This window comes from Mustela nivalis (assembly GCF_964662115.1).
Source record: "Mustela nivalis genome assembly, contig: HAP1_SCAFFOLD_335, whole genome shotgun sequence".
In the NCBI taxonomy this organism is placed as follows: Eukaryota; Metazoa; Chordata; class Mammalia; order Carnivora; family Mustelidae; genus Mustela; species Mustela nivalis.
In genome coordinates this window covers 165,455-193,238 of record NW_028136312.1, presented here as the reverse complement: position 1 = coordinate 193,238, position 27,784 = coordinate 165,455, and the positions used below count along the sequence as shown (strand labels likewise).

Sequence of the window (27,784 nt, the reverse complement as noted above, 5' to 3'; positions counted from 1 at the left end):
CTCACCCTTACGCAGGGCTCGGATTTCCTCCCCTGAGGCTTTGCTTGTGGTCTGTTAGTTTCTTGGCCTGTCGTGGCTAAGATGGAATGAGGGATCCTTGCCTTTCTCCGAGGTCCAGAGGGCTGGTGCTGACACTCACGACCAAATACTATGAATTGGGCCATGGAGAAGGTGACACCGACTCGCTTCGCAAACTGCCTTGGTGAGAGACCCAGGCGGCTCCAGTGGTTTGGGATGGCTTGGGGTCCTCTTGGCCCACCCATGACTACTCCAGTCAAGTGTAGTGATCAGGCCTGGGTTGATGAGGAGTGGTTGCTATGACCTCAAGGCTTTGTGACATCACAGATGCTGGCTTCACTGAAGCAGCTGTCCCTCTCCCATGACCTTGGTGTCCTATGGCTTTAAGTAGGAAGCCCCGGGAAGGACAGAACAAGAGCCCTCTGAACCTGATCAAGAACTCAGGATGTCTTGTGGGTTAATGTCCAACTTCCCCTTTCTGGAGACATAGAGGAAGGAAAATGACATTCAGTATACCTTCCTTTAGGCCAACATATCCCCAGAGACGGCAAGGTGTCCTTTTACACTACAATTTCTAGATATCTCAAGAAAAGGTGAGGCCTCGCGGGTATAAGCAGCTCTCCGTGGGGTTTGTCGTCCTGTGGGTGAGAGCGTACTTTGTCAGCGTCTTTTGCCTATGGGTCAGTGATGACTAAGATACGGAAAGTCCCTTTCCGAGGTAAAAGGTGAGGGCATCGCTATATGGTGCTGTCTGTGGCCTCGTCTCCTAGTGTTCTGAAACACGCGGCTAAGGGATGAGGCCTCTGTCTACCTGGCTTTCCCTTAAATACCTTTGCAAAGTCTTTGAGGAGAGTGATATTCTGCATCTGAGCTAACTCTCAATGAAGAGGCCTGGACCGAACCCGTTGTTATTATTAGTTAACTGTACTTGTTGTGGTAACGGGTATAAACATGTGGACCAAGACTCTTTAGTCAGAAGGAAAGGGACGGCCTATACCGAAGGCTTGCAAGGCCCATTCGAGCAGAACTTTGGAGTGAGCCGCAATGCCCTTGCAAGGACTAGTGGATCAGGAAGTTTGGGTCCATTTCGGCACCACAGTATTCCTCTGCCGTCGAGTGAATGAACCCCTGGACCTTGCCTTGACATGAATGTCCCATGCCCTGCTGTTGGGAAATGGAAAAGGCAAGCAAACAAAGGGAAATGTCATATGGCTACCCACAATATGTGCCTCGGGAGGAATACCTTGGCCCACTTAAGGAAGGGAATAATAAAGGGCAAGAAGTCAGAGAAGGAGACCCACCAGGAGTGACTCAGGACTCTGAGAATCCAGCTGAGGGCTATCGAAAAGAGAACTGATAAATGGGTGGTCAGGAGCTGTGGCATATATTAGGAGGAGCACTAGGACGTCCATGCAACTAAAGCATCCGTGAATACTCTGTCAAAAATGGATGATGGATGATAGGCAGGCTTTCTCAACAGATAGCAACAACAACATCAATTCATAGGAAAACAATGTGGCCCTCTCAAAACCAAAGGAAGTCACAGGGAGAAAAGGAAAGAATTATATTGTTTATTATCTTTCCTTATTGAAATGACATGGGTGGGTTTCCTAAAATGTCCTTCTTTGAATTGGGTCTTTATCCTTGTGAATTAGAGCTTACCCGCCTCTTCCATCTCTGGATTTGATGAGAGGACATGACAATGCCTTCACTAAATACCTAGAAGGGTGGCCCAGGAAAATGATCTTTTAGGCCAACCTTTCTCCAGAGATGGCAAAGTTTTCCTATTTCCTCTGAAATATCTAGAGATATCAGAAACAACAAGTCCTCTGGTATATCATCCCGTCTCTCTGAGGTTTGTCATCCTTTGCATGAGAGAGTGACATTATACATTATAGCTAATCCTTAAGGAGGAGCAATGGACAGCACTCCTTGTTACCATTATTTATCTCTACCTACTGTGTTAATGGGTATAACCCTGTTGACCAAGTCTCTTTAATCAAAGGAAAATTAATGGCTTATATCGATGGTCTGCAAGGCTTACTTGAACAGAACTGAGGATTGAGCTGCTATGTCCTTGCAAAGACTAGTGGATAAAGAAGGTGTGGTCCATATTGGCAACAGAGTATTCCTCAGCAATTAGGGAGGATGAACTCTTGATTCTTGCACTGGCATGAATGCCACAGGACTGGGTTTGTGAAATGAAATGGGCAAGGAGACATAGGGAAATATCATATGGCTTCTCTCATATGTGCCCTAGGACGAATACCACGGCCCTTAGTAGAAAGAAGGAAAAACTGAAGGGGATAAGTCAGAGAAGGAGACAAACCAGGAGTAACTCAGAACTCTGAGGAATCAAGCTGAGAGTCAAGGAAAAAAGAGACATGCAGGGAATGAGGGAACGGGCTAATGGGTGTTGAAGAGTTCTGGCATATCTTAGGCGGAGTACTAGGTCATATATGGAACTGAAGCATCAGTGAATACTCTGTCAAAAATGGATGATGGATGACAGGCTGGCTTCCTCAACAGTACAAAATAATACAAAAACAAGCTGGCCCTTTCAAATGCAGGTGAAGACAGACAGAGAAAAGGAAAGAATTATATTTTTATTATGTTTAATTATTGAAATGGAATATAATTTATTTCCTAAAATGTCATTATTTGAATTGGGTCTTTATACTAGTAAAGTGGAGTTCATCCACCTCCTCCATATGTGGAATTGATGAGAAGAAAATGGCATTGCCTTCTCTAAATGTCTAGAAGAGTTGAACAGGAAATGATTTGCACCTCGCCATCTGTGTGTTGACAGGGGTTTGATTACTGCTTCAAACGCTTTAGTCACTACTACAGAGCTGAGATTTTGTAGGTTTCCTGACCTAATCTTTGGAGTGAATATGTGTCTTGGAATTTATCCTTTTCTCTCAGTTCTTTTCTTTTGGGTTTGCTTCATTAGTGCTATTCTTCACTTCCTCCCCATCTTTTGTGTGTCTTATCTGTGTGTGTGTGTGTGCTGAGTGTGTTTCAAATAACAATTATAATTAAATTGATGGAGATAGGAAGTCGGTATTTAATGGATAGCAGTTCCATTTGACATGCCTTGAAAACTCACATTCCCTCTCTTTCAGCCACATTTCCTACAAAGAATGTCATCTTTTGTCCTCTTTGATAAACACATATTTTCTCAAAACTGACCTCAACAAACACCACATTTTGTGTGCCTGGGTAGTGTCGTATTATTTGTCCATTTTTCCCTTGCTTTTTCATATGTCTCTTGACAGTCATGAGAGAGTGAAATTGTATGTTATTTGTCTTTCTGGGACTGATAGATGTGACGTAGGCTAATGCTCTCCACAATTCTGCCACATGAGGCAAGTGGAAAGAATTCATTCTTGCTTATGGCTGGGTAAGATTCTGTGGGGCTTTTTCAGGACAGTGAGATGGTAGTAGTGTCTGGTAACTCCAGACTTGTCTTTATCCAGGAACACAACAGGAAGATTACCACATCAACTTCAACATGGCAGAAATGAACTGGAGCCCACAAAGCAAACTCCATAGCAAAAGAGAGAATAAGTTGCAATCACTATGGGAGAAGATTGGAGACATGGTTTAGGGGAAAAGTGGAAAGTTGGTAATTCAGAAGGCAGTGAGACAATGCAATGGGCAAAGCCACAAGAGATCGGAGCACACTTGGAACCCACAAGGAGTACGTTCTCCAATTCCATTGATTCTGACCATCAGGGGGTCTGAATCATACTAGTTCATGCCAACAAAGGGCCTTGAGGCCTGGAGATTTTAGATCAGCAGCCTTGGCATATCAACTCAAAAGAACACTGTATTTCTCTGTCAGAGAACACCAACAAATAGCCAGGTGAAGACAGCCTGGAAACCACGATTAGAGACAATACCAGGTGACACAGTGGGAAGATGGTGGGTTCTGGCTGTACATTAGTGAGAGGCAGTGTTCTTGGAGATGATTTGATGGGGGCAAAAGAAATTTGGGGCTCTCGCACAGGCAGCATCAAGCCCGAGCTACTGGCCAAAGACAGGTTGGTGAGGGCTTTAATTGCCTCTCCTGCAAACACGAAATTCTAACCATGGAACACATAGGGTACTGTGTTCCTCAGTCCAACTTGCTTCATTTTAAGAGAACAGATTCTCCCATAGGGGACTAGAAGAAAGCCCTGTCCATAGGCTGTCCCCTGACCACAGAATGCTACAGGCATTCATTCTGTTGTGAAGGTTGAATTTCTCCTTTCACAGGCACACCAGATCCCACCAAGCTAAACCTCAGCCTATTCAGCCCAGACCCCAAACACACCAAAAGGCTGGCAAAGAGAGCCTCTGCAGATGACTGGTCTCAAGGACAGGGGGCAGCTATGATACAACAGCAGAGGGCATGCATGCCACACACACATACCTGAGACTCCCTCAAGGGCCAGCCCTTGGGCACTCCATGATATCTTATTTCTAAAGAAATTACCATCAGGATAAAAAACAGAATTGATTTTTCAAATACTGAGAAAGAGTCAGAGACCTATATCCAAGACAAAGATGGAAGAATCAATTGTTGCCAAGGAAGAAGACAAGAAATTATCATGGCCAGGTAATCGGAGTGAAACCTCACATATAACACGCCCAATGGAGGATTGAAAGCAGAAAGATATCAGGGAGTCTCAAAACACATAGATTAAACTGATAGAAATAAAATAAAGTAAAATAAAATAAAATAAAATAAATAAAGAATTTCTAAAGAAAAGATTGGTAGCAGACTGAAGGAAAAGTCCAAAAAAGCTGGCAGAAGCAAAGGACCAAATTTTTGACCTGGCAGAAAAGGAATGGTAAATAAGGAAACAAATCCAAAGAAAGAAGGAAGAATGATGAAACATGACAATGAGCTTAGGAAAGTCATTGACTCCAAGGAATAGAAAGAGGTGCTTATTGTAGGAGAAGTAGGAGTGAGAGAAAAAAAAAGAGGGCTGAACATGGATTTGAGAATTCAGAGCTAAAACTGTCCCTCATCTGGGAGCAGAAACAGAGATCCAGATTCAGAGGCAAGGAGGACTCACATCACCATCCACAGAAGCATGGAACCACAAGACATAGTTTCATTCAATGGAGGAATTCTCTTTACCTAAATATGCGTGGGAGTGTAGTTTGTACATAGCCAAATCACTTACCTCAAGAGGACAAACTATACCAGCTCTCAAAGCAGGTCAGGTAGCTCAAGCAACACCAGCCCAAGCCAAAATCCATTTCCCCTGCATTTGTGAACAATGACAGAGCAGTGGTTCACGTCTAGAACTAGGACGTATTCAGAAGTCAAAGGTTGTGTCATGGATTGTGTCTATCAGTTCAGAGGCGGCCTTCAGCTCAACTCATGATCCCAGGGTCTTGGCATCGACTCTGGTCTCAGGTTCCCTGCTCAGGGGTAAGTCAGCTTTTCCCTCTCCAGCTCTACACCCTGATTGTGATCTCTCTGTCTCTCTGTCAAATATGTGCATGTGCATTGTTTGACAAAAAGACAAAAACACAACCGGGGTACAAGGATTGACTGTGGCCAGGGGATGTTTTCTTTAATTTGGACCTAGATCTCTATGGAAGGCAGCCAGGTTCAGAGAACCTCCCACCATCCTCAAATGCTAGACCTTCGCTCAGAGCTCCAATGTTCATTCTCCAGTTCCTTGTCTTCCTGAATATCCTCACCAACCTGTAGCATACGCTGTCTGTGGCTCTCTAATGGCCCTTTGTTGTCCCACTGTTCATCTTCTGCTGCCTCCATTAGAACACGCCCATCTTCCACAAGAGGCATTGTTTGCTTATCCCATGAAACTATTTGGGGGATGTTCATGAGAGGGTGAAGGCAGGCTTGTGCTGTCACATCTACATGTACTCCTCCAGAGGGTATCTGCACGACCCTGTGGGAATGCTCCAGGTTCTTTGACATTTGAATCCTCTTCAATGCATCCTTTTGAAGATACAAGTTGTGTTCCTGAAACGGGCACGGAAGTCTTTCAGATGGCTTCACTTGGGCTATGGGTCTTTTCCAACATGCTCCATGCTTGCTCCTGTGGACTCCAAGTACATGAGTCCATTCTGGACCTAAGGTTCTAGGATGTAGAATCTGCTTTTGGTAAATCGTCAGTTTTGAAGATTTGGAAGTCATTTTGGCTCTATTTCTAGGGATGCTACAGCTACTCATTATAAGGTCCGCTAGGCCAGAGGGAGTCATTTTGTGTTTCTGCAGTAAACTTATATTGAACCCATGCTGTAAACAAAATTGACCCTACTCCTCCCAGAGGAGCTTACTCTCAAAGCCTAGATACAAGGGTGAATCAGGCCAGGTGAAGACATCCCATTAGAGGGGCACGCATATATCTACTAGGGTAAATTGAGATCCAATTGTCCACCCATGTGTTACCTAGCATTTTTGTTTTTGTGGTGTAGCAGACTTAGCACGACTGTGCAGTTTTTTCTGTATTGTTATCTCATTGGCCACGTCTGTATAGCCTGGCTAAACTACCGCTATAAATGTTAGTCTCTGAGGCTGGGAGGGGTTGCCTCTTTGCAAGAGAAGGCCCTGACCGGTCAATATGATTCTCGATGCTTTGTGCAAAATTAACGTTTGCTTGACCTTCACTTTGTATCAGTCTCGCTCTTTTGAATAAGGACCCTATCTTTGGAGGGCCACCCGAATTCAAATGATGAGAACTGAAACAGCATTGGAATTTTTGGAAAAGCCTCTGGAGGTAAGATCATGGGATCCTGCATGGAGCTGCAGTGTACAGTCTCCTACCAATCTTCTCTTCAGGAGTTCTTTAGGTGCTTTTATCTTTATCAGTTTTATCTCTGTGGTTCGAGACTCTCTGATATCTCCTATGTTTTCTGACGTACAGCGAGTATCCAGGCCCCTGCTTTCAATCCCGCATCGGGCGTTTTCTATGTAGAGGGTTCACTCTGATTGCCTAGCCATAATCATTCCTTCTTCCTTTACCTGGGCATCAATTGATTTTTTCATCTTTGCATTGGATCTAAGTCTCTGTCACCTCTCTGTATTCGTTAAACTCATTCTGCTTTCTAACCTGAGGGTAATTTATTTAGGAGGAAGAGATCCGGAGTACCCAGGGCTGGCCCTTAAGGTTTGTTGAGTGCGTGCGTGTGTGTGTGTTTGTGAGTGTGTATGTGGCATGCATGCCACTGCTGTTTGTGTAGTGGCTGACCCTGTCCTGGAGGCCAGTCATTTGCTGTAGCTCTCCTTTCCGGCCGTTTGTTGTTTTTAGGGTCCGGGTTGAATATGCAGAGGTTTACCTTGGTGGGCTCTGGTGTGCCTGTGAAAGGAGAAATTCGAGCAACTCAGCAGAACGCAGGCCTGCAGAATGCTGTGTTCAGAAGAGAACATGTGGTCAAAGCTTTCTTCTCGTCCCCTATGGGAGAGTCGTTGTCCTTGGACTAAGCATCTTGGACTGAGGAAGGCAGTTTTCCAAGTATTCCACTGTCGGGATTTCAAGTTGGCTGGCTAGGCAGCCTATGTCCTCACATACCTGTCTTGGCCAGTAGCTTTGTCTTGATGCTGCTGTTGCGAGAGCCCAAAATTTATTATGTCCACATTGAGACATCTCCACGAACACTGCCTTTCACGGAATCACTCCCACTACTCACCATCTTCCCAGTGCGTCACTTAGTATTGTCTCTCTCTGATCATTGTCTCCAGGCTGTCTGCTCCTGGTCGCTTGTTGGTGTCATATGCAGGAAAAAGATGGTGTTCCTTCAAGTTGATGTCTGCCAAGCCTGCTGATAGGAAAACTTCAGCCTTCAACACTTGTGTTGTAAAGTACTCGTGCCCTTCAGACCCTCTGCGTCTCACAGTCAACGGCACTGGGAAACAGGTTCCTTGTGGGTTCCCAGTGTGCCCTGCTCTCCTGTGCCTTGGTCCTCTTCATGGACTCCAGCCCTCTGATCTACGAACCAACCAAATCTCCCCTGAGCCATGTCTCCAACCTTCTCCCATCATCTCTGCAACTTCCGTTCTCTTTCGCTGTGGAGTTTATCTTGTAGGCTTCAGGTCAATTTCCACCCCAATGCAGTTGTTGTGTTCATCTTCCTGTTGCCTTCATAGCTGAAGACAAGCATGAGGTTATTAGACACTACTACCATCTCACTCTCCTCCATGTCACCGCAATTCGTACTGAGACATAAGCAAGAAGGAATTCTTCCACTTGTCTCTTATGGCAGTCTTGCGGAGAGCATTGGGCTTTGTCACATCTATCATTCTCAGAACGACATCAGACAGACGATTTCACTAACTCATGACACTCAAGAATCATACGAAAAAGAAAGGGTATTGGTACAAACAGTATGACTCTAATGAGAAATTCAAATGGTGCTGTTCTTTGGAAAGCAGTTTTGTGAGAACACGTGTTACTTGAAGAGGACAAGAGATGACATTCCTTGCAGGAGATTTCCTGAAACTGATGGAATGTGAGATTTCAAGGCATGTCAAATTGAATTGCTACCCACAAGAGACCGAATTCCATTCTCTCGTATTTTAATAATAATTGTGATGTGAAACACACACACACCACACAGCATTAACACATGCACATGCAAAATATGGGAAGGAAGCGAGGAATCGTACCAATGAAGCAACCCCAAGAAAATACCATATAGGTGAAAGGCAAATAGAATCCAAGTCAGAAGCCAACCGAAATGAGAAAGTGAACTATTACCTATCAATAATACATTCAGTATCAGGACTAAAGTCTCCCGTCAATACAAACAGTTTGTAAGAGTGGTTGAAATTCCAAATAAAAAAAAAAAAGGTAGAAAACATCCATAAGAAAACAACAAATATTAAACTAGCTCGTCCTTCTGTTGACCATAGGAGATTTCCTTCGACTATAAAGATACTCATAGCTTGCAAGTGAAGAAACAGGGAAGACATAGGTTATGCTATTCCCAAGGAGAAGAGAGCCAAAGTGTTTGTGCATAAGTCAGCGAGAGTCATTTTATGCCTTCGAGAGACAAAAGATAAGCGGAAGTTGTTTTGTCTTGATGGAGCATCAAAACAACAGAAACCTGGAAGAATTGCCAACATATACACCACGAACAAGGGTGTATCTAAACGTTGGAAGGTATGAACACACAGGAAGGGAGATGGTAAATTTTATCCAATACTGTTGGCAATTATGATATCTACGTTAAGCACAGGACAGATCATCTGGATGGGAAGGTGCTAAGGAATAACAGACGTCCACATGGGCTCTCGAGACCACCTGAACTTTGGGGATCGATGAGAAAGATTGCGTCTCTGAGGACAATAAGATATGTTCTTCCCAGCAGCAGACCTAACTTTGTCTATCGCAGGTCATGAGCTCGAGTCCAAATCCAGTCGTAATTCATGGAAGAGAAGTCAAAACCTATCCTGTGCACTTATGATCACGAAGGTATGAAAACAGGAAGATATCACTTTCAAATTGGAAATACAGCCAGACACTAAAGTGGAAAACACAACACATTCACGAACTGCAATGAATGCAAGAAAGAAAATCCAAAGGAAAAGAAGAGCCATGAACGAAGGAATTCTAAGAAACTTAGAGGAGGATGCCAAAACATTTTATGGGGAAACCATATAGGGTTAAAAGCATGCATTTCCAAAATTTAAAAACACTGAAAAAGAAATCCCCCTATAAGGACGACTGAAGGAACAAGATGAAGAAAAACCGAACTCCAAAGTTAACAGAAAAATTGAAATCATACATGTGATTATCAAAATTAAGGAAATACAAACAAACCAATAGGAAATGAATCAGGAGACCTCACACTTCAGTTTTCACAACACGAACAAACCACAGAAGCCATTACTGGGATAAAACAGGGAGACAAGCACACAGCTGCAAGTATGAAACCACATGACAACTCGGAGAAAGGAAAAAAGAAAAACCGAAGAGGCACATCCACACATTTATGCTAGCAAATCCAAGAACTGAGAGAAAAGGATAAATTCGCAGACACATAGGAACATCCAAGTTAGGTCAGTAATCCTACAAAATCTCAGCTCTAGTAGTGACGGAACCATTTGAAGCAGTAATCCAACCCCAGCCAACACACAGAAGGCCAGGTCAAGACATTTTCTTGAGCCACTCCTCTAGGTATTTAGTGAAGGCATTGTGATGTCCTCTCATCAAATCCAGAGATGGAAGAGGTGGGTAAGCTCTAATTCACAAGGATAAAGACCCAATTCAAAAAAGGACATTTTAGGAAACCAATTCCATGTCATTTCAATAAAGGAAAGACAATAAACAATATAATTCTTTCCTTTTCTCCTGTGACTGCCTTTGGTTTAGAGAGGGCCATAATGTTTTCCTCTGAAATTATGTTGTTCTTGTTGCTGTTCTGTGGAGAAAGCCTGCCTATCATCCATCATCCGTTTTTGACAGAGTATTCAGGGATGCTTTAGTTGCATGTACGTCCAGTGCTCCTCTTAATATATTCCACAACTCCTGACTACCCATTAAGCAGTTCTCTTTTTGGTAAACCTCAGCTGGATTCTCAGAGTCCTGAGTCACTCCTGGTGGGTCTCCTTCTCTGACTTCTTGCCCGTCAGTATTCCCTTCCTTTTCCATTTCCCAACAGCAGGGCATGGGACATTCATGTCAAGGCAAGGTCCAGGGGTTCATTCACTTCGACGGCAGAGGAATACTGTGGTGCCGAAATGGACCCAAACTTCCTGATCCACTAGTCCTTGCAAAGGCATTGCGGCTCACTCCAAAAGTCTGCTCGAATGGGCCTTGCAAGCCGTCGGTATAGGCCGTCCCTTTCCTTCTGACTAAAGAGACTTGGTCCACATGTCTATACCCGTTACCACAACAAGTACAGTTAACTAATAATGACAACGGTTTCGGTCCAGGCCTCTTCAATGAGAGTTAGCTCTGATGCAGAAGGTCACTCCCTCGAAGTCTTTGCAAAGGTATTTAAGGGAAAGCCAGGTAGACAGAGGCCTCATCCCTTAGCCGTGTGTTTCAGAACACTAGGAGACTAGGCCCCAGACAGCACCATATATCGATGCCATCACCTTTTACCTCGGAAAGGGACTTTCCGTACCTTAGTCATCACAGACGCATAGGCGAAAGACGCTGACAAAGTACGCTCTCACCCACAGGACGAGAAAACCCACGGAGAGCTATTCATACCTGCGAGGCCTCACCTTTTCTTGAAATATCTAGAAATTGTAGTGGAAAAGGACACCTTGCCATCTCCGGGGATATGTTGGCCTAAAGGAAGGTATACTGAATGTCATTTTCCTTCCTCTATGTCTCCAGAAAGGGGAAGTTGGACATTAAACCACAAGACATCCTGAGTTCTTGATCAGGTTCAGAGGGCTCTTGTTCTGTCCTTCCCGGAGCTTCCTACTTAAAGCCATAGGACACCAAGGTCATGGGAGAGGGACAGCTGCTTCAGTGAAGCCAGCATCTGTGATGTCACAAAGCTTTGAGGTCATAGCAACCACTCCTCATCAACCCAGGCCTGATCACTACACTTGACTGGAGTAGTCATGGGTGGGCCAAGAGGACCCCAGGCCGTCCCAAACCTCTGGAGCTGCCTGGGTCTCTCACCAAGGCAGTTTGCGAAGCGAGTCGGTGTCACCTTCTCCATGGCCCAATTCATAGAGGAAAAAGGGATATTTTTCAAAATAAAAATTAGCGTATTTTTCAGAATATGATATAGTGTTATTCACTGAACTGAGGGAACAAATGTCAAAATCTAAGACAGTTTACAGAATGTTTTAACATAAATTGAAATTTAAATCTGACCAAATTTCACAGTTTTAAGTAAAATGATAGCACTTTATATCCTTGAAAAGTGGTAAGTGACCCAAAACATGGCTTAGAAAAACAAATTTAACACTACACTAGTCTGAGATGGTTAAGTTATGGTACAACTTGCCATTGTGTATCATCAAATGGTATATATTTTCTTTTGGGCTTGTCATTATATTTTATTTTAGCCATTCTGGTAAGTGTGTAGTGATATCTCAGTGTCATTTTAATTGCATTTCCTTGATGTCTAATTATGTCAAAATATATTACTTTGATGTTTAATGCTCTGAGCTTTCTCAGTTCAAGACCATGAAGCCACTTAGGAAAAATACAGTTGCAGAGGCACTCATAGACCAACTCTTATTTCAAAATAAGAAGAAACATTACTACCCATTCCAACAAAAAATAGATTTGTTATGCAGCAGGGATTTTATAAATTACCTACACAACTTATATAGTAAGATGAAATGGGACAGGCGGCTTCTTGCAGCTATATACAACATCATTTTAATTTCAATTTTCAGTATAATTTTTCCAAGGTATACACAGAATATATATTTAATGTAAATTGTGAACATTTTAAACTCTGTATATGGAAATTAGTCAATTTTAAGTTTATAACAATCAAAATTAACGGAAGTTTATTTTAAATTAGTTAGCTTTCTCTGCATTGCAAGACAGAATAATAAAGAATTGGTAAGAAAAAAGTAATCTCTGTAAAATTACCGGGGGTGCATTATAAAGTGTTCGGTAACCGATCAAACTCACAATTTGGATTGAATGGCAAGTGATTTTTAAAATCTGGAACTCATTGTCAATTTTTTTTCTTCATTGTGTCTTAATAAATTACTATGTTCATTTGCATGGAAGTGAAGAAAAATGCATGACATTTCATCTCAACACTAACACCTTTAACTGGCAACTCTGAATGTACTTTACAGCAGTGTAACAAAGTAAAGATCAATGATGTTTCATGAAATATTTGTTATAATTCTCAAGGAGATAGGGAGTTTGTGCAAAAATGCAAATCACTTTGCGACTAAACACATTGTTTATTTCAGCTAATTTTAAGAAAATATGCTGAGAATCTCTCAAAAAAGGAAGCAATGATTTAGGTTTGCCTTCAAACTCCTTATCTAATCCTGAACCAACAGCACATAGTTCAAAGAGCAACTAATTTGAGTAGCTCCAATTTACCATTTCCTAACAATGCTTAATTTAGTGGAATTTCTGTCCAATTATGGTAATTTGATGTAATGAAAGACAAAAGTTCAAAAAGATCATCCTTAATTTATATAGATGCCAAACTCTGCATTTTCTGAATGACGCCCAGGAACGTATTTTCAAAAACAAACAAACAATGCCAGAACCACTATTAGGTCATCTCTAGGCAGAAAGTGACTCAGAGCTTACATTACTCTCTCCCTGAAAGTATACTGTAGGCACTGAAACTACTACCCTGAGTCTGTGCTATCAAATTCCTTAAGTTAGAAAGTTTTAAAACCCGTCTGTGTGGGAGTATTTCATTTACAGATAGAGATTTGGTTGTTTATACATTTTCATACTTGATTTTTAGGATGTAATAACTATGTTTTAAAATTCATGGTGGTTTTGAATACTGTTGGATAATTGAGCTAAAATGGTATATCCATTCCTCCTAGGAAACAGAAATTATAGAAAGGTAGTGCTTTTCAAATCTGACATCATTGAGTCATTGCAGTTTCATATAAATGCAATAGGAAAAGTGTCATTCATGTTTATGATATTTTCTATAAATAAATTAGAATGTACTGGAGGCCTGATATAAAGTGGGATGCCTAAACTTCAGTAAGATCTTGTTTTCAATTCAAAATAAATTTTATTTTTTATTTTTTTATAATGTCCCTCAATTTCAGATAAGCACCCCCGTAAGGTCCACTCTGTTTTTTTTTTAAGAATTTATTTATTTTATTTGACAGATAGAGATCACAAGTAGGCAGAGAGGCAGGCAGAAAGAGAGGAGGAAGCAGGCTCCCTGCTAGGCAAAGAGCCCGATGCGGGGCTCGATCCCAGGACCCTGGGATCATGACCTGAGCCAAAGGCAGAGGCTTTAACCCACTGAGCCACCCAGGCGCCCCCAAAATAAATTTTAAATTGAATTATGCACCTCTAAGTTCAGAGACAATAAACATCAACCAACACAATTAATAAGTTCTATTTCTTAAAATTTCGGGAACATTGATAGTCTCATCTCCTGGAAGAACAACAGCTAAAATTTTTGGTCATGGATTCTTGCTAAAATATCACTTTCCCAAAGAAAATTAATGTTATGAATTTTTATTGATTGTTATTGATCATGAAGAATATAACAACCACGATAAAAAGAGTAGGAAAAACATGATATCTCATCTGTAAGGGCATGTGGAAAGTAGGAAATGCTAATAAAAATAACTACCATTATTTCCTAAGTTAACATAATATAACAGAACAAAAATATTTCAAAACAATGTTTTCTTTTTTTTTTAAGATTTTATTTATTTATTTGACAGAGAGAGATCACAAGTAGGCAGAGAGGCAGGCAGAAAGAGAGGAGGAAGCAGGCACCCTGCTGAGCAGAGAGCCCAATGTGGGACTCGATCCAAGGACTCTGAGATTATGACCTGAGCCGAAGGCAGCGGCTTAACCCACTGAGCCACCCAGGCACCCCCATAACAATATTTTCTAGGCTCATTCTGATAACTCTTTTCTACATTCAAATTTAAAGGTTGAGGCATGTGATATATATTACACAAAAAACATCCCAAGGAATTCGTTAAAAAAAAAACTCTTAATAAAGAACAAATCCAAAGGAATTTCTTTTCTAATTTAATTAACAAATTATGAATCGACTTACCTATTTAATACAGCGTATCAGGCACCAATAATATTTTTTAATCGTCACACCTGATGCAATAGTTACCATCTTTCAGACATACTGATCACGAACAAGCAAATAAACAAGAGCACCATAGCTTAAGATCTACCTGCATAAATATAGGCTACTTCAGACAATCTCTTCACCACAACATAGAAATGAATAGAAATCATACATGCTCTGTATGGACATACAGATGAGATAGAAGGGGATGGATGTTAATATATGCAGAATCTTTATTAATTACATTGTAAACCATAATATGGAAAAACAGAATACAATTTTAGAAATACCCAGGTCACCATCATTGTTTTATTTTTATATGTGTAGATAAGGAGTTTAATAAACAATCCATGACTATTCAACTCCTTATATTTTGAAAATTTTAGCAAAAGTAACAAACCTAGCACCTAGAAAATTATACTTATCTGCAACATACAGCTTTGCCAGCATGGTAGAGGAAAAGCAAAACAAAATAAGTAAGAAAAGTTTAACATTTCACAAGAGATTTGCTTTTATTTTTTATTTATTATTTTTTATTTTTCATTAATTATTTACTTCTATTTTCTACTTTATTTTAATGAAAATGTCATGACCATAACATAAGAGCAGAATTAAACCAACATGAGAAATTATTTTTTCATAAGTTAAAATAAACTAGCTTGGTGATTAATTCAAAATTATATTACAAACTTCAGTGTTCTTGAAGTAAGTATCACTGCATAAACAAATGAGTCAGGAGTCATAAACTAATGATGATTCTAAATGTTATTTAGAGAGACATTCTGTACTTAATATATTTCAAATATTCTACACAAGACAAAGTGGATCCAAGTAATCTGTAGGCAAAATAAGATTTTAGAGAAGTATATATTTCCAACAGTATTTATAAAATATTACCTTTATGTAAGGCATCATCCTGGACTTTGTGGAAAACACACAAAGGAGTAAGAAGTGGCCCTTCAAGAAACATATACAATATCAAGGTTTAACATGAAGCAGCATGTCTTCTCTAAGTAAAAAAAAAAAAACATTGTACCAACTGACTTTACTGAAACTTTATATTTATTGCTCTCATTTTAGGTCATAGTGTCCTTCTGCATGCAGGCTGCTATAACGGACATGATATAGACTTAATAGCTTATAAAGAACAGGAATTTATTTCTCACAGTTCTAGAACGGAGAAGTTCAAGATTAAGGAATGGGCAGATCCAGGGAGAGCCCACTTCCTCATAGATGGCTATCTTCTCACTGTAAACGTACATGATGAATGAATCAAGAGAACTCACTGGGGTCTCCTTTAAAAGGACTGTAATCCCACTTATGACCTAATCACCTCCCAAAGGCCCCTAAGTTTTAATACTAGCACTTACAGAGTTAGATTCCATAATATGATTTTGGGAGACATAAACATTCACACCATAGTATATATAAACAAAAAAAGACACAAAAACAACAAACAAAAAAATTATTTTAACTACCTATTATTTTCAACTACATAAACTTTTAATTTGTTTCTATATAATATTAAATAACTCATTTGAGTGATTCACTTATATCCAATGCATCTGAGTGCAATTAAATTTGCTTACCCAGCATATCCAGAAGCATATTTCTTCAGACTATCCCATTCCCCACCTTACAGGATTTACCACAATTAGAAGACAGGGGATAGAGGATAGATAGATAGATGTATACATAAACACACTTGTACATACCCATATGCATATTTTTTCCTGTTAATGATACTCATGCAAATAAAATTTAAGCTCAAGGAAACCTGTCTTGTGTGTTACTTAATATCCAGTTTTTAGTCAACATCCAAAAACAAATAATCCAATAAAACCATGGATAGAAGACATGAACAAGTGTTTCCCCAAAGCACACATTCAAATGTTCAGTAGATACATGATGTGGTATATATGTTCAATGGAATACTATGCAGCCATCAAAAGAAATGAAATCCTGCTATTTGTGATGACGTGGATGGAACTAGAGGGTATTATGCTTGGCGAAATAAATCAATCTGAGAAAGACAACTATCATATGATCTCCCTGATATGATGAAGTGGAGATGCAACATAGGCAGTTTCGGGCATACGAAAAGAAAAATAAAAAAAGATGGTATTAGGAGGGAGACAAACCATAAAAGACTGAATCTCACAAAACAGACTGAGGGTTGCTGGGGGGAGGTGCGTTGGGAGAGGATGGTGGGGGTATGGACATTGGAGAGGGCAGGTGCTATGGTGAGTGATGGTGAGTGCTGTGAAATGTGTAAACCTGGTGATTCACAGACCTGTACCCCTAGGGATTAAAACACATTATATAAAAAATTTTAAAAAATAATTTAAAAAACCCATTAAAGAAAAAACACAGATTGCAAGCCCCGAGCTAATCTCATATTCAATCAAAACTTTTGAAAGTTTTCCCCTTAAAGATCAGAAGAAAGACAAGTGTGTCCATTTTCACTACTCTCATTTGACACAGTAGTGGATGTCCTAGCCAGAGAAACAAGGAACACATAGAAATAAGAGACTCCAAAAAAAAAAAAAAAGGAAGAAGTAAAATTTTCTTTTTTTGGATAACATGAACTTACATGTTAAAAAATCCTAAAAAATTCACAATAAATTTGAATAAACAAATTTAGTAAAATTACCAAATACAAGATCAATATATAAAAGAAAAGAATTTTGTTTTGTTTCTTTTTTTTTTTTATGGACTGCTTCCCAGTTTGTCATGTCATCCTTGTTCAGTGATCACGCTAATCTTCTCTGCACCATTCCAATTTTAGTATATGTGCTGCCAAAGTAAGCACAAGACAGGAGCATTTTAACATTCTAATGATGAACTATCTGAAAAAATAAAGAAAACAATCTAATTCACAATAGCATCAAAAATAATAAAATACTTAGGAATAGATTTAACTAAGAAGATGAAAGATCTGTACTCCATAAACTATGACATTGATAAAGAAATTGAAGGTGACAGAAATGGAAAGATAGCTCATATTTATGAATGGTAAGAATTAACATTGTTAAAATGTCCATACTACCGTAAACCATCTGTAAATCCAATTCCTATCAAAAATCCAATGTTAGGGGCGCCTGGGTGGCTCAGTGGGTTAAGCCGCTGCCTTCAGCTCTGGTCATGATCCCAGGGTCCTGGGATCAAGCCACGCATCAGGCTCTCTGCTCAGCAGGAAGCCTGCTTCCTCTTCTCTCTCTGCCTGCCTCTCTGCCTGCTTGTCATCTCTCTCTGTCAAATAAATAAATTAAAAATCTTAAAAAAAACCCAATATTATTGTTTTACAGAAGTAAGTAAAGAATCCTAAAGTTTATATGAGACCATGAAAGACAACAAATAATCAAAGCAGTTCTGAGAAAGAATGAAGAAGGGAGATTACACTTCTTGATTTGAAACTATACTACAAAGCCCTCATGCTCAAAACAATAAAGTATACTGGCATAAAAACAGACCAATAAACAAGTAGAACAGAATTGAGAGTCCAGAAATAAATCCTTTCATACAGTCACCTAATATTTGACAGGGGCCAACATATGTAATGGGGAAAGATAGTCTGTTCAATAAATGATATTTAAAACTGAATAGTCACATAAACAGTATGAAAAGGGAACCTTATATCACTCATAAGTCTGAACTTGAAATAGATTAAAGACTTAAAGGTGATGCATGAAACTAAATTTCCTAAAGGAAAACATAGGAAAAATTCTCCTTGACATTGGTCTTGCCAATAGTTTTTTGGATACCAGACCAAAAACACAAGCAAAAAAAGCAAAAATAAATAAATGGTATTACATCAAACTAACGTTTCTGCATTGCCAAAAAAAGGGAGAGAGAATGAAAACACAATCCACAGAATGTAAGAAAATACTTACGAATCTTATATCTGAAAAGAGGTTAATAACCAACAGATACAAATAGAAAAAAATATATGATTAAAAAAATAGCAAAAGGATCTCAATAGACTTTTTTTTCAAAAAAGTTATATAAATGACCAACAGGAGCATTAAAAAGTGCTCAACGTAAAAATCTCAGGGCAAAGTCCTTATGTTGTTGTTGTTGTTGTTTACCTCTGAAAAACACAGCAAGATATTAGAATATATACTACCAAAAAATTGAAACTAACCAATTTTGGTAAATATTGGGGAAAACGGGGAACTTATGCACTGTAATAGGGATATAAATTTGTATGGAAAACAGTATGGAGATTATTCATATTATTAAAAGTAAAATTACCATATGATTCAGTAATCCCACTTCTAGGTATCTATCTAAAGAAAACGAAGTTCACTGTTCAAAGACATATCTGCACTCTTATGTTTATTATAAAATTATTAACTCTAAGCAAGAGATGGAAATAACTTCAGTATCCATTAATGGATGAATGAGTAAAATAAGTATGGTAAATATATACTACGGAATACTACTTAACCATGAAAAATTAAGAAATACTGCCATTTACAACAGCATGGATGGATCTTGAAGGTATTATTCTAAGTGAAATATTTCAAAGATTTTATATATTTTTTTAATTTATGTATTATGATATCCCTTACATACAGAATCTGAGGAAAAGGAAAACTAATGGAAACTTAGAGTTGAGTTGACAAGGGGTGAACCTGGGGTGGAGTAAGATGGTCAAAGGGTGCAAACTTGCAACTATAATATGAAAAAGTTCTGGGGATCTAATGTACAGCATGATGATCATAGTTAATAAGATATACATACTTTTTTTTATTGTGCTTCCCTTTAATAAACTTTGCATATATCACATTCTTACAAGTTGAAAGTTTATAGCAATCTTGTATAAAAGAGGTCTGCTGCCACCATTTTTCTAACAACATTTGTTCATTTTGTGTCTCTTTGTCACATGTTGGTAATTCTTGCAATATATCAAGTTTTTTCATTATTATTGTATTTGTTATGGTGATCTGTGATCAGTAATTATGACCCACTGAAAACTCAGAACTAGTGTACTTAAGGTATATACATTGATTTTCTTTAAAAACATAATGCTTTTGAACAGTGCAGTATAGTTTTTATTTTTTATATGCACTGGGAAACATAATTTTTTATATGCACTGGGAAACCAAAAAATATAATAATTTGACTTAGTTTATTGAGATAATCACTTTATTGAGGCAGTCTGGAACAAAACCCACAAGACCTCTGAAGTTTATCTCTACTATACTATATACATAAAAGTTGCTAAGAGAGTAGATCTTAAAATTCCTTATGATAAATGCATAAAAAACAGTGGCAACTATACGAGATAGTAGATGTATTAACATTTTTGTGTAGATTATATTGCAATAAAGATGTATACCAATTTATCAAATTGTACAAAATTTACACAATGTTAAAAGTTTGCAATGTTATAAGAAATCATTTCTTAAATTTACAAATATGTCGATTTTTTTCAATAAAGCTGGAAAAAACTTTTTGTAGAATTAATCTATTTTTCAAAAAATGAAGTAAGGCAGTAGAAACTGCAACTAACTCTGAAATAATAGAATATAAAATCCATTTTTGTTATATACACTGTGACAAAAACTATTACTTAGTTTACAATGGAGGAGTACTTATGAAGCATGAAGGATGGTCTATAAAAAAGGCTGAAAGAGCTCAGTTTTAAGGTTTAAATTTAATATCTTCTTTTAAAATACTAAACTGACCACCCAGTGTTCCAAACATCAATGTCTTAACTGCATGAATTTATTTCATACAACTCTATAATCTAGTTTCATAAGAAAGCAGCATGCAAAGTTTGAATAAGACAGACTTGCTTAAGTTTCTTTATGTTCAACAGTAAAGGATACCTCCTTAAAAACAAATAGAAGAAAAATCAGCATATTTATTATGATAATTATTATTCATAAGGAGATTCATATTGAATTAGGGAATATATATCCTCAGAGGGGGTAAAGTAAAATGAAATTTATGTTGGTAAATGTGTCTAATAATAGTCAATACAATGCCTCAATATAAATGAATATTACCATTTTGAACAATTTAATTACTATTACTAGAATTATTATAAGTATAAAAATAGCTATCATTTTAGCATGGAATATGAGACTCTCATGCTCCATGCTTCATCACATCCACACAACAACGCTGCATAATAAGTATTATCATCACCATTTCATGGGTGAAAAAACTGAGGCTAACACATTTAGATAACTGGTTTATGATTACATGGGTAGCAAAAATGCATCACACTAATTTAGGCTTTATGATTTCAGAATTGTACTCTTTCCACTGCACATTCTATTACTCTGTAAATACTTGGCCTGTTTTCATTTGGTTCTTTAATTTTATTCATGTGGTGATGGCTTAAAGCTTCCTTTAAAGGAAGCTTAAAAATTTCATTTAACCAAAAGCTCCCAAGAATTAAAAATGCCACGGATCTAATGTAGACATGGATATCATTAGTTAATGGGTAACTATATATTTTCCACCCTAGTGAGATAACAATCAGAGTATTTTTCTAAGTTTTAGTCTCTCAGTGTTAAAAAGGACTTTGTTAAAATAGAAATATTTAGACAAAGGTGATCAAAAGTCTGAATCAGGTCACCTTAAGGTAAATATTAGGAACCTGAGGAAACAAATGGAGATTTGAACACTGAGCTATGATATAATGAATGGTTTCAAGTATTTAGTAGAGTATAGAAAAGCCCTTTAAAGCCTGGTCTTAGCCTAGCATTGCAGCTTCTGGGATATCTGTCTATCTATCATCTATCTATCTAGATATAAATTTGAAAACTTTTTTAACTTAAAGATTTTGAGAAATAGAACATAATCAGCACCATAGAAGATCTGCTTCTGATAACAACCTAGCCCCTCCTCCCAGTTTGTTAATATTCTCTCTTATTTAATGTAACATTGTGCAAATAGACCACTACTGATCTGCCGTTATGAATGAAATAGCTATAATCATCTGTTTGCATATCCTGGTGAAAATATTCATTTAGTTCCATGTTGTATTTCTAGGAATGGACCAAATTTTTATTTTTATTTTTAAGTTTTCTAAATATTGTCCAACTTACCTCAAATGTTTTTATTATGGGCACTTTCATTCTTTCACATTCTTGCAAGGCAATTTTACTGTTGCCCAATATGGTAAGTGTGTAATAGTATGTCATTTTAGGTTTTAATTTATTTTTAATTTAATTTAATTTAATTCCAGATTCATAATAAAGATAAACAGTTTTTATATATGAGTGGCCATTTGGATTACCCTTTCTGTAAAGTACATGCTCAAATCTTTTTTTTTTTTTTTAACTTTTTATTTTTTATAAACATATATTTTTATCCCCAGGGGTACAGGTCTGTGAATCACCAGGTTTACACACTTCACAGCACTCACGAAAGCACATACCCTCCCCAATGTCCATAATCCCACCCCCTTCTCCCAAACCCCCTCCCCCCAGCAACCCTCAGTTTGTTTTGTGAGATTAAGAGTCACTTATGGTTTGTCTCCCTCCCAATCCCATCTTGTTTCATTTATTCTTCTCCTACCCACTAAAGCCCCCATGTTGCATCACCACTTCCTCATATCAGGGAGATCATATGAGAGTTGTCTTTCTCTGCTTGACTTATTTCGCTAAGCATGATACGCTCTAGTTCCATCCATGTTGTCGCAAATGGCAAGATTTCATTTCTTTTGATATCTTAACACTGTGTCATACTGACTTCTTTAATAGTAGATTTTCTGAATGAACTTTTAGCTGTGTAGGTCTTCTCTATTTTATTTTGAACTTGTTTTCATTTCAAAATCTTTATATTTATTTTCATAATCTGCTTTTATTTTTCTTTGTCTATTATCTATCTATCTATCTATTTATTTGCAAGCAAGAGAGAGTGAGCAAGTGAGAGTGCAGGGAGGGATAGAAAAAGAAGGGAAAAGAATCTTAAGCAGGCTCCAGGCTCAGCACAGAGCCCAACTCTGGGCTCTATTTCACAACCATGACATCATGACCTGAGCCAAATTGAAAGAGATAAAATAAAATTAAGGTGTTAAAAAAAAAGGAAAAAGAATTGGAGGTTTAATTAAGTGAGCCACCCAGGCACCCCTGTGGTATCTTAAATTAGCTGTCATATCTTTAATGTTCTAGAGTATCCATTTGGTTCATTTATAAAACCTTTCTCAATATCATTTTTAGTGTCAGTTTTTTGTTCAATTTGCTTCCCCTTTCATTTCTTTGAGCAGAGTAATCAAGCCATTTTACAATCTTTATTGATCATTTTAACATCATACTTAATCCCATTTTGTCTATCAAATCTTGTTAATGGTTTTTCTTTGTGTGCTTTGTTACATTTTGCTATGTTCAAGACATTATATTTGAAACTCTTATTGAGTAGGGATAATTAAGAGCTATAATAACGGTATGGTCCTCCTTGGTAGGATTTTCTCTTATATCTGAGACTCTACAAGACAATCATACTCCAAATTCAGTGATTGGCTTTCTCAGTTTACACAGAAGGCAAGGTAGGCTATAGTCTTATTTCTGCTTCTCCTTGTGCTTTGGGGATCTCAACTTAAATTTGGGTTGTACCAAAGTCCTCAAATTTGATTGCTGCTGGATTTGTTTCTCTAGTATCAAGAGTCTATTAACAACACAGCTCAGTGTGTTTTAGCAGTTTCAAATGCTCTCATAGCTAAAATGGCTTCAGGGCATATATCTCTAGGCTCTCATTGTATTTCGTATTTTGGCCCAGTAATCCCTCACTTATTTTTATAATCATTCTGATATTTTTAACTTTAAAAGCTATTTTGTCTGGATTTTTAGTTGTCTTAAGTAGGAGTTTTTAGATCACCATTACTAGAAGCAACAACAAATATACATGAAAATATCTGCAGTAGTTTATCACATCTTTATGGCTTTGAACTTCCATAAGCTGAGGCATCCTTCTCTAATCACTTAGGCAAACTCCAATTTACCCTTTAATACAACCCAAGAATTGCTTCATTTAAGAACATGTTCAGGGATGACTCTTCCCCACTGTTCTTACCAACATTCCCACACACTCTTTGCTACCCACACCTTGTTTATGAACTTTCGTTAGGTATATCAGCGTGACCAGAATTTTGCTCTATTGTATTTTTGTCCTTTAGAGCTTTAATTAAATATGAATTCCATAGAAAGTCTGTCCCTTTTCTTTCAAACCTGGGTTAGTTATTTCTTCTCATTCTTTGTCAGAAGTTACTTTATTAGAGAAACTTATAGCTCTATTGTGACTTTGGAGCCTTTAGAGTTTTTCGACTGGAAAAATCACCCATCCCTGAGATTTTTACGCAGCTTCCTAGCTGATATTATTCAGAAATCTGTTCAAAACAGACTTTTTCAGGGAGGCCCTTTTGGACCACTCAGTTAAAAAACCTCTTCTCAATCACTGCTCTTTTTAAAATGTGCTTATTTAGTTCAAATATGCATCTCTATTAACGAAAAAGCAGTACGATTTTTTTTTTTAAAGTTGGCTTACCTATTATCTATCTCTCCCATTAAAATGATTCCTCTGGCCTGGGGTTTTGTTGTGCTCATTTTAGACCAGGCACTCAATAAATTGTCTCTGAATGATTGAATTGTTTGACTCCCTTGCTAGATTCTCAACTTCATGAGGCCAAGGATTGTTCTATTCAGTCCTTCTTTATCCTCAATGTCTGTTATATTGCAGTCACTTACGTGACTAATGGGAAAAATCACAGAAAGAAAGAGTTAAAACTACAGGAAAACCCTGTAGGTTCAATAACACAAAGCTTTCTAAAATTATTTAGCCCAGGAATTGAATACTGGCTGCACTTTTGATTTTTTTTAAATGGTATTGAATTTAATTTAAATGGAAATACTGGAATGGTAGAATAATAAAAAAATTATAAAAGCAACTTGCTCCTTAAAGTAAGAATTATATAGGGCATCTCTTCTAGAAGCAAAATTTTCAAATGTCAAACACCTGAAAGCATAGAAGGAGAAGTAAGAGTGTGAATTGTACTTCAATGCTCTTTTCTTTATATTCAGCAAACAGCTTCATTCACACACCTTTCCAATTTTTTCAACTCTTTTGACAAAGCCTTCAGAGGAGTTACTGCTGATGACAACCATCACAGCCTAACAGGAGAAATTTTATAAAGAAAAATAATAGCATGTTTTTCCCAAATTGTTAAGGATATGGTGAAGCTCTGTCGGATTCAAAGGAGGAATGTGCAATTCCATGCTATATATAATAATAACTTGTTTTAATAGTGGCTTTGCAATTTTTCAGATATATCCATTTACTGAAACCACTATCAAATAAACAAAAACAAACAAATGAACAGGGGTTCGAGACAGAAATTATCTAATCTAAAAATAGCACATGTTCACAGAATACACAACACATATCCCAAGTACTACTATAGGCTTCAAGTAATAGTCAAAACAATAGTAAAAATGATTCAGACCACACCAGTCAAATCATAAATGGGACCTTAACTGTAAATCCTTATCTTTAGATCAAAGCGGGTAATTGGGGGCTGAAGATACATTATAGAACTAATATGTTATAGAACTCCTCTGAAATGAGTCATTTATTCCATCACTTTTCCTGCACAGCTGCTGACCCATGTTTTGGTTCCTGGAAATAGCTGCTACCCTGTCATACTTCTTAAAAGCACATATATTGATAACTCTACTCATTCCTCCATTCCTCTGTGACTGTCACTGTGTTAAAATGTGGAGTCAGCTGACTCACTTGTGATGGTAATAAAGTAGATGAGTTTGCAAAGTATTTTGTTATTTCTAAAAATGCAAAAACCAAATTACATTGAAATCATAAGGGGTGTTTCAGGGAGAGCTGTAGGATGTGGTTTCTTGTGTAATCCACAGAGATTAGCTCCAACACATATTTAAACTCTCCTCTAGGAGCAACCTTAGTGGTAAAGCAAGAAGATAAACAGATGTAAACACACCCTGGCACAAAATTATCACTTATCTTTGGCTTCCTAGTCTCCTCGTGTTACTTATTTATCTTAACTTCTCTCTGAAATCAGGGAACACAGAATCTCAATCAGTAGACATTTTTCTACTGAATTACCCAATAGTCTGATCATACCCCAAGACTTTTTTAAATTATTTCACTCATAATCCCAAATCTGCTTTGCTTCCTCATCTTAGTACACTGTAATTTGATTTCAAAATGAGGACAGTTGTCAGTAATGCCACATTCATTCATCTATTTTACAATTCCATGTGCTTATAACTATGAAGATATGTTAATAACATCCATTCCAATAAGCCACCCTAAATTTATTATCATGAAACAAGACCTCAAGAAAGAGAATTCAAAATCATCCATGTATTTGCAACTTATTGCAATAAAGCCTTTATCAATAGACTTCCCTGTGCACATGGTGGTCAAATTGCTGGTGAAAACCAGCCAGATCTATTACAAGCTTTCTCATGGCTTCTAGGTAACCCAAGTGAGCCTTTATTGATACTGGGAAGGGATAAAGCAGGGAAGGGATAAACAGTGCTATAAGATTTGGCTAGACAAAAGTAATGACTCTCATTACAAAGTGAGTATTTTTTTTTCAAGCTTTAGTTCAGTTTATTTTTCTTGTATAAAACTATGTAGTAGCCACAGCTGGAGCCTGGGTCCTCTGAACAGAGACTCTGGTGTGGGTCTTCACAAGATGGTCCGTGAACTCCTGATAGGGAGACTTGGTGAACACAGTCTCCTTCCAGAGATCAGGGGTGAGATAGCTGTAGGTCTTGGAGATGGCATCGAAAGTAGCCTTGGCAAAGTTCCCTAGGGTGGCAGTGCAGCCCCTGGCCGAGGTGTAGCAGTCGTCAATACCAGCCATCATCAGCAGTTTCTTGGGCACAGGGGCCGAGACAATGCCAGTGCTTCTGGGGGCGGGGATGAGACGCACCAGCACAGAGCCACAGTGGCCAGTCACCTTGCACGGGACAGTGTGGGGCTTGCCGATCTTGTTCCCCCAGTAGCCTCGCCGCACAGGGACAATGGAAAGCTTCGCCAGAATGATGGCTCCGCGGATGGCAGTGGCTACCTCCTTGGAACACTTGACACCCAAACCGACGTGTCCATTGTAATCTCCGATGGCGACAAATGCCTTGAACCTGGTCCGCTGGCCCGCGCGCGTCTGCTTCTGCACAGGCATGATCTTCAAAACCTCGTCCTTGAGGGAGGCTCCCAGGAAGAAGTCGATGATCTCAGACTCCTTGATGGGCAGGGAGAAGAGATAGATCTCCTCCAGGGACTTGATCTTCTTGTCTTTGACCAGGCGCCCAGCTTGGTGACAGGGATCCACTCCTTGTCCGCGGCCTTGCCCCCGCGAGCTCCGCGGCCTCGGCCCCGGCCCCGGCCCCGACCACGGCCCCGGCCCCGGCCCCGGCCCCGGATGCCTCTGCCGAAGCCACCGCGGAAATTGCCGCGGCCTCCCATTCCAGGGCCCCCGGGCCCTCCGGGCCCTCCCGCAGCACCGGCGTCATCCGCCATTTGGTGTTCTCTTGGAGAGGAAACAAAGTGAGTATTTTAAAGCAAAAGAGCCTGTTGGGAATATTGTTTTATAAAATAGTGGTTTTTTTTTATTAACTTTTTAAAATTCAATTAGGTAACATATAGTGTACCAATAGTTTCAAATGTAGATTTCAGTTATTCATCCATAGCATATAATAGCTAATTCTCAGTACTTACTGTTATAGCTTCTTGAAAGCAGAATTTTAACCCACTGAGCCACCCAGGCGCCCTTGAAAGCAGAATTTTAGATCACATTTTCTGATTACTTCCATGTCGTACAACACTTTCCTGCTAGCAACCTTCAAAACATACTGTTTGTTAGAGGAATTTCTTTAATAATAAATAAATAGGAATTCATTTAAATTTATAAATATATAAAATAAATAGGAATTTATTTAAATTTATTTAAATATTACACACTGTTTCATTGTTCATAAATAAGGTGATGATATTATAGCCATTAGTTGGTAGCACTGATATATCACTATCTTTTTACTTCTCAGTGCATTCTCTTTACACA

At 38.4% G+C, this 27,784-nt stretch overlaps 1 protein-coding gene across 1 annotated transcript in view; it reads right to left on the bottom strand.

The window, feature by feature from the left end:
• LOC309857086 (small ribosomal subunit protein uS5-like) overlaps window positions 1-27,243 on the bottom strand; it is a 480,706-nt gene extending 453,463 nt beyond the window's left edge. Inside the window, exon 1 of the mRNA XM_082749968.1 lies at window positions 27,026-27,243. Coding sequence (XP_082606094.1) covers window positions 27,026-27,236 — 211 coding nt within the window. The 5' untranslated portion in view covers window positions 27,237-27,243. The remainder of the gene's footprint in view (window positions 1-27,025) is intronic.
• Window positions 27,244-27,784: the final 541 nt, after the last annotated feature.